At 48.1% G+C, this 7,449-nt stretch overlaps 1 protein-coding gene across 1 annotated transcript in view; it reads right to left on the minus strand.

The window, feature by feature from the left end:
- The window catches only part of znf507 (zinc finger protein 507), a 31,705-nt gene extending 24,675 nt beyond the window's left edge, over window positions 1-7,030 (minus strand). The window contains exons 1-4 of the mRNA XM_015403654.1: window positions 6,903-7,030; window positions 1,877-3,967; window positions 1,379-1,487; window positions 1,188-1,296 (exon numbers count right to left, since the gene is read on the minus strand). Coding sequence (XP_015259140.1) covers window positions 1,188-1,296; window positions 1,379-1,487; window positions 1,877-3,964 — 2,306 coding nt within the window. The 5' untranslated portion in view covers window positions 3,965-3,967; window positions 6,903-7,030. The remainder of the gene's footprint in view (window positions 1-1,187; window positions 1,297-1,378; window positions 1,488-1,876; window positions 3,968-6,902) is intronic.
- Between the last annotated feature and the right edge of the window lie 419 nt (window positions 7,031-7,449).

Below are 7,449 nucleotides of genomic sequence, written 5' to 3' on the forward strand. Positions count from 1 at the left end.
TTTTCAGGCTATAGTAGGAAATATCAATTTCATTATATTTCTTTACTTTCATTAAGTTTTTCCTCAGGCCTCACAGCTGCAGGGCTCCAACGCATATCAACGTATCTGATGTTTTCCAGACAAACTTCCAGCTACTGTATAATGGCGTATTGGCATCATTTGGTATAAAGGGGGTTCATTTAGATTCAGTTTATTTCTATAGCACAAATTCGCAACACATGTCACAAGGAACTTTACAGTTCACCAGATCATCCAGTCAGATTGATTAAAAGTTTTCTATATAAGAAAAACCCGTTGGTTGCGTCGACTCATTGACTTGAAGGCAATCCTTCACACTAAGCATGCTTGTAGCGACAGTGGAGAGGAAAACTCCCTTTTAACAGAAAGAAACCTCCAGCAGAACCAGGCTCAGAGTGAGCGGCTGAACAAACCATCAGTTCTCTTCCAGACTTCATCCCCATCATAGGGTGACCGAGAAGGTGAGTGTGATGGATCCTGTCTGCGTTCAAGCCCACTGCCAACAAAGTTCTTAGCAGACATGACATGTTTTTATGCAGGCCGGGCGCCTCTGGGGAGCAGCTTTAACTAATGCTCCTTAATGCCCATGAAATCATGCTTTACTCTGCCATGCGTTATGCATAAGTTAGGCTGTCATTGGACAAAAGTTCTGGACTCGGTATGAATACGCTATGTATACGGCCAAAATATCAAAAATACATAGAAAGTTCATCATATGCCAGAGTTTTAGGAGATTCTGGGAGGTCGGTCATATGCTAGCTAACTCTGCAAGGCGTGACAGGGGCCTGAAGTTTGGACAGAAAAACACTTTCTAGATCAGAACATCGAGCTGATATGATCGGACCTGCTTTCATCTTTCAAAAGATAAAGTGCCAACTGAGTGAATTTCCACCGATCTCCTTTTTTTTAACTGGATTAAACAGTTTAATATTTGTTTCCTACGACAGTCAGGAAATAAGCTACCACTTCAATCAAATGGATCCTATCAACACATCTGAACCCTGAACCAGTCGCTGATTCTGAAACTGTTCAACCAAACCTATGAGGAAACCTGAGCTCCCTCCTTCCACCCCCCTCTGTACTGGACCAGTTAGCATGACCTCAATGAACAACTGCTGCAGAGACGTCTTCCTCTAAAACAGCTTGTTCCTCTCGGTTGAAAGACTTACCGATACGGTTTGTCCGAGTTGTGGATCCGCCGGTGGTTTCTCACGCCGATGTAGGTGGCGCTGGTGTAGCTGCACACGTCGCATCTGTAGAACTTAGGCTTACCACCATCTGTCAGGACGGACAAAAGGAGAGGATGCTTTCTTCTTCCTGAACAACGGTCATTTAGCGAGGGAAGCGTTCAGTTTCTCACCTTCATCCGTTCCTCGCTCAGATTCCTCCACCGGGGGGATGGTGTCGGTGAGCGGCGCCGTGTCGCTGCTGCAGCTGAGGTGCTCTCTTTCATGACTTCTTAACTGACTCTGGTTAGGGGGAGAAAAAAAGAAAAACACATCTGTAAACCCGCAGGGATATACAAGCATAATAAAATATTAATTTTCATTTCAGTTTATTTCTATAGCGCCAATTCACAGCAAAGGTCACATCAAGGCACTTTTCAGTTCACCAGATCATCCATTCAGATTGATTCAAAGTTTTCTATCTAAGGAAAACCAGTTGATTGCATCGACTCATTGACTCTTCAGCAATCCCTCACACCAAGCATGCTTGTAGCAACAGTGGAGAAGAAAAACTCCCTTTTAGCAGGAAGAAACCTCCATTAGAACCAGGCTCAAAGTGAGCGGCCATCTGCTGAGGCCGACTGGGGTTCAAGGAGACAGAAGCGGCGATACGTTAGTATTTCTATTCTTACCTTGTAGTGGAAGGTCTGAGGACAGTGTCTGCACTGGTGCATCCTGGTCTTGCAGTGGTAGATCATGTGGTCTTCCAGGTCCTTACTGTCTGACGCCTTGTGTTCACAGATGGGACACTGGTACGGCGCCCTCTGCCGGTGGACGCGCAAGTGCTGCTTAATGTAGCCCTTATTGCTGCTGCTGTAGTGACACAGACGGCACCGGTACGGCCTCTCGCTGCCCGGGTTGTAGTCCACCAACCCCCCATCAGGTGAGCCAGCCAACCCGTCCTCCACGCCGTTCCCGGGGGCCGCCGCTCCGGCCAGGGCCCCGTTCTGGATCTGGGCATTATCCTGGAGCTCCTTCAATATGTCTTCGTCGGAGGCGTTCTGGTCCGAGCGCTCTCGGAGTCTTTCGATGACGGTGAGCAGCGAAAGGCTGATTCCAGCTTTGGTTGCGGGACTTTCCTCGTCCCCGTCCACGAGGCGCAGCGGCCTGAACTCCTCCTCTTTGCCGTGGCGGCAAAGCTTCAAGTCCAACAGCGCAGTGGTCTGCTCCAAGTCGGACGCCCTCTGTCCGCTCGGAGGAACGCCCTGCGTCTTCACGCCAGTTGTAGGGCTGGGGGCGGGCAGCTCCAGCGTCCTCATCGGCATGGCGACCAGAGCCTCAGCGGCCAGAGAGTGGAGGCGAAGGGACTCGGAATGTGTTCGCTTGCGACTGGTTGGGGGGACATTCTCGTCATCTACTGTAGGGAGGGGGGGCTTGGCGGGGAGAGGCTCCTCCTCCTCGTTTACGCCGAGCGCTCTCTGGTCCCTGTCCACGTCTGCGGCGAGGAGGAGAGGCTTCGCCGCCATAACCGAGTCCTCAGCTGAGGGAAGGCGTTCAACGATCACATTGATGTGCCCGACGCTGTTCGGGCCGCTGTTGATGATCTTCTGGGCTGAAGACAGCAGGCTGTCTGCGGCCGAGCTGCCCTCTCTGCCGCCGCCGACCTCCATGTCACAGTCTGCCTCGGTGATCACCTGCACCTCCACTGCCGGCTCCTCAGCGCTCACATCTTTAGGGACATAACCATTCTCAGCGTCACCGTCTGCGGTTGTCGCGGAAACGGCCCTGGAGTTAGAGACTGGAGCCGGCGGCATGCAGAGCTGCAGCCTCACGGCAGCTTGGACACTTTTATCATCCAGCCCTGGAGACTGGAGAATGACGACATCCTCTCTTGGCGCTGTGCTGCTGGGGGGGGCTTGGGTCTCCTGTCGTCCTGAAGCGCCGTCCTCCTCCTCGAAGATGGGATAGGAGCAGTCGACGAGGCCGGCGTGCTTCCAGGCGTGGGTCTTTAACATCCGCTGCTGGCTGCAGACATAGCTGCAGATCAAGCAGCGGTACAGGCCATACTCCTCATAACTGTACCATTTCTTCTTCTTCTGCAGCTCGGTGGAGTCCTCCGCCGCGCTGTTCATCAGCTCCCCGCCCCCATCCCGTTTTAAAAGCGTTCCTTCGGCCGCGCTGAGCGCAGACGCCCCGTCGTCGAAGTGCAGTCTGACATGCGCCTCCAGCAGGTCCTGGTCTCTGGAGGTGAAGTGGCACTCGGAGCACATGAGGATGAGGTCGCTGTGCTGCTCGTCATGCTGCTTCAGGTGCTCCCTGAGCTGCGGCAGCGTCTGGGAGAGGAAGGGACAGAGGCTGCACTGGTAGCACGTCACCGTGCGTTTGTGATCGCTGGGCTTTGAAACACCTGTCGCCGCCGAGATGCTGTTATTATTATCATCTTCATCATCGCCGCCATCTGCTTTTTCCTCCTCATTAACGTTTATCCTAATCTTCTTTTTAGGAGAACTTGCCAGACTCTGCCTCCCCCTCCCAGAGGGGGAGTCCGGATCTTGCCCTCTTTTCCGCCCCCCCAGAGCGCAGTGCCTCTGCGGACGCTTCTCCACTATCTTGCTGAGCTTCTCGATGACCTGGATGAGGGACTCGTCCACCTGTCTTGGCTGGGCGGCGTCCTGAGGCCGGGTCTGGAGGAGAGATGCTGGCGTTCCAGGAGATGAGGACGCAGCGGGTGATGCTGAGGACTTGGAGATGAGGACAGCAACGCTGCTAATCTCATCCATCACCTAGGAGACAGTAGCAAACACACTGGTTCAGTCCTCTGGTTGCTGCACGCTGATGTCATCATTTCTGGAACTTCTAGTAGTGAAAACAAGATGCCAACTGTGATTTTTAACAGTCAGCGAGATTCTGATGAGGAGCTTTGTACAGGCGTGAACTTAAAAGAACCCCAGGGCCTCGAACAAAAAACACTGAGAACCATTTCTGGAGGCTTATCTTTCAGAACCAAGACTTACAGGCCTGGAAAAAGGTTTTTTATTTGTTCAACAAATCAAACTATGTAAATATTTCTAACTTGTTAAACTTAAAGTTACTGAAGTTTAAATCAGAGATAGACGAACAGATAAGGAGTGATGTTATGTGCCGAGGGTTCATTTTTGCTTCATTTGGGGGAGGAGCCCAAATAGATGTCTGAAGCCTTTCTACCCCGCCATACCACGTGAGCGCTTCAGGAAGTAGTTAATCTCGCCCCGAACTTCCACAGGCATTTAAACAGCCTCAGTATTCAGTAAAGATGTGGGAGTTTGTAGGAAAGCTGGATAGAGTTTGGATAGATTGTAAGAATAGATTGGAAGGAAAACCAACCAATCTAGTTGGTTAAAACTATTTTGGTTTGGTTAAACAATGTAGTGATCAAAAGCTGAGCAAGCCGCTGGTTACAGTTGTAACATTAGTGATAAGTAGCATTGCTCACTTGACAGCCATCAACTCGCTATTGGCGTCAGCTCTAAGACAGGGACTTCCACCCAGGCAACATTTGATGTGTGCGTTTGGAGAAGTCTCTGAAATCTGCCCTAAAGAAGGGGAATTATTTACACACAGAGATTTGCATACGACCACCACGACTGCAAAAAAAATTAAAAATGGTACAGTGTATACCCGGCTTCAGATTAAAAGGAGTAAGGAGACTGTAAAACATTACTGCAGCGGTAAATATATATATATAAAAAAAAAAAAGATATAAAAACATTTTGCATTTAAGATGAAAAAGTTTTCATCTGTCGAGATGGTCTATCCAGAACAGGTGGAAACATTTTAGTTTCACCTGCTTTAATATCATAAAGAAATATTCTTTAAGAAACCTTGCCTATCAGATTATTAATGGAAAAATATAATCGAGAGATTAATCGATTTGCAAAATAACCATTAGCTGGTGACTGAGCTCCTCTCCCTCTCTCTAAGGCAGAACCCAGCCACCCTACAGAGGACACTCATTTCAGCTGCTTAGATCCAGGATCTGGTTCTTTGAGTCATAATCCAGATGAATGACCATAGATGAGGGTAGGAACGTAGACCGACAGCTAAACCAGAACTTTGCCTTTTCTCTCAGAGATGCAGAGTCTGCATTTTAGTAGAAGCCGCACCGATCCCACTATGGATCTCCTCCTCCACTGTTAGTTCAATCTCTAACGTACTGCTCTCTCTGCTTTTTTCTCATAGTAGCTTCATCTGGTCTGTTCCTGTTTGGCTGTGACTCCATCCTGGAGAGAAATATCAGCTGTTCTGCTGCCATCAACACCTTTGTTTATAGATTATGGATATCGGCCTGTTTTCCAGTGTAGTCCTGTTTCTCTGACTGTGACTAACTGGCTGTGCTCTCTTCATCCTCTGACATTGGAGCTGGCTCAGAGCTCGTCTGCCTGACTGTGTGTTTCCCAGATGGAGCCGCCTTTTACAGCTGCTTTTTGCATCTCTGCTTCTGTCTCCTCCTTTTAATGCTCTTCCTCCATCATCTTTACCATCAACAGGCTGCATCAATGTCTGAAATTCCTCGTTTTCCAACCACTTCTGTTGAAATTTGCATTTTCCCATTCTCTAATTATTTCTCCGCCTTGAGCTTCTTTTACGAAGATACAGCTTTACGATCAACCAGAGGCAATTCTGCGCAAACAAGCGGAACCGGTCATATCTGACAAAATTGTTTTTCTAAATTAAATAAGCATTTCAAATGCCACAATAATTATATTTAATGAATTTTAATGCCAATTAAGGCCTTAATAAAAAAATTAATTTAATAACATTTATTGACCAGTGGAAACCCTGTTGAACCCCAGTCGGCCTCAGCAGATGGCCGCTCACACTGAGCCTGGTTTTGCTGGAGGTTTCTTCCTGTTAAAAGGGAGTTTTTCCTCTCCACTGTCGCTACAAGCATGCTAAGTGTGAGGGATTGCTTAACTGGTTTTCCTTAGATAGAAAACTTTGAATCAATCTGACTGTATGAACTGGTGAACTGTAAAGTGGCTTGAGAAGCCATGTGTTGTGAATTGGTGCTATAGAAATAAACTGAAAGTGTTTTTATCCGTATTTTTTTCCCCACGTGCTGCTGTCTCATACTACCCAGACTAATCTGCACTTGTCTAATGAATGTTTTGCTTTGCAATCGACCTCCCTGGATAAGCAGAACAGTTTAATCCATTCCTGATAAGGGTTTCCCGCTGAAACACGTGCTTCTGTTTACAATCTGAGCTTTGAGGAACCGATGAGCTTCAGATTCCTTTCATCTCTACTATCCAACACTTTCTCCAGTTCCCCTCCTCTGACCGCAGCCCTGCTTCCTCTTTCTCCGCTTCTGAAGCAGCGAGAGGAAGGAGAGCATGAGGAGGGAGAGAGCAGCTCCATCAGCCCGTCCTCTGACCCTCACAGGGACACCTGTTATGTCAGGGTCTAAAAATATTTCCTCCACCAGCCTGTGGGGGAGGGGGGTGGGGGGCTCCGCTGAGCTAACAGGCTAAACGGACACGGACCAAAGTGGGTTTTTATTTCCGGTGATTTTAGGATTAAAAGCAGAGAAGTGGAGCAGACAGCGTTAGCTGGACAGCTGCTATCCACACACTGCTAACAGCTCAACACATCAATGTTCAACAAGGACATCTGGCTCTGCTCGCCGCTAAAGGGCGACAGAGGAGCACGAGGCGACACGTGACGGAAAAACCAACTCACCGACAGACACGGCGAGTGCTCTTTGTCCTCAGCGCATAAAACTCTGCGGTTTGTGCTCGTTAGCCATAAAAAAAGACTATTCTCTTTCTATAGCACATTGCAAAATGGCGAGGATGGAATATCGGTCACGTGACCTGGAGTTTGGGTCAGGTGACCAACGCCTCTTTAGGTGTTGCTCGTAAACGGCGGCTCTTTTCGCCAAGAAAAAAATCCCATCCCAGTCAGAAAGACCCAAACCTACGGAAGAGGAGTAGGGCTACTGAACAAATAAAAATAAGTTAACTGATTTTTAAATTTTATTTTAGTATGAGAAAAAAGGCAGAATACTGACTTTAATCATAATTCTGACTGAATTCTGACAGCTAGCACACTTCCATTAATGAAATAGCATCACCCCCTCAGACATGTAAAAAGTCACCTAATTGCCTCATTTTCCACCAATGTGTTCCTGTTCCTCCCAAACATCTCAAATCTTTGTCAGTGAAGCCAAGTGCTCCGACATCTCTTCTTTCATGGTGCCTATGTGCATTAATTAAAATTCTGAGAT

Source organism: Cyprinodon variegatus, unplaced genomic scaffold (genome assembly GCF_000732505.1).
Source record: "Cyprinodon variegatus isolate N-32 unplaced genomic scaffold, C_variegatus-1.0 Scaffold1535, whole genome shotgun sequence".
Classification (NCBI taxonomy): domain Eukaryota; kingdom Metazoa; phylum Chordata; class Actinopteri; order Cyprinodontiformes; family Cyprinodontidae; genus Cyprinodon; species Cyprinodon variegatus.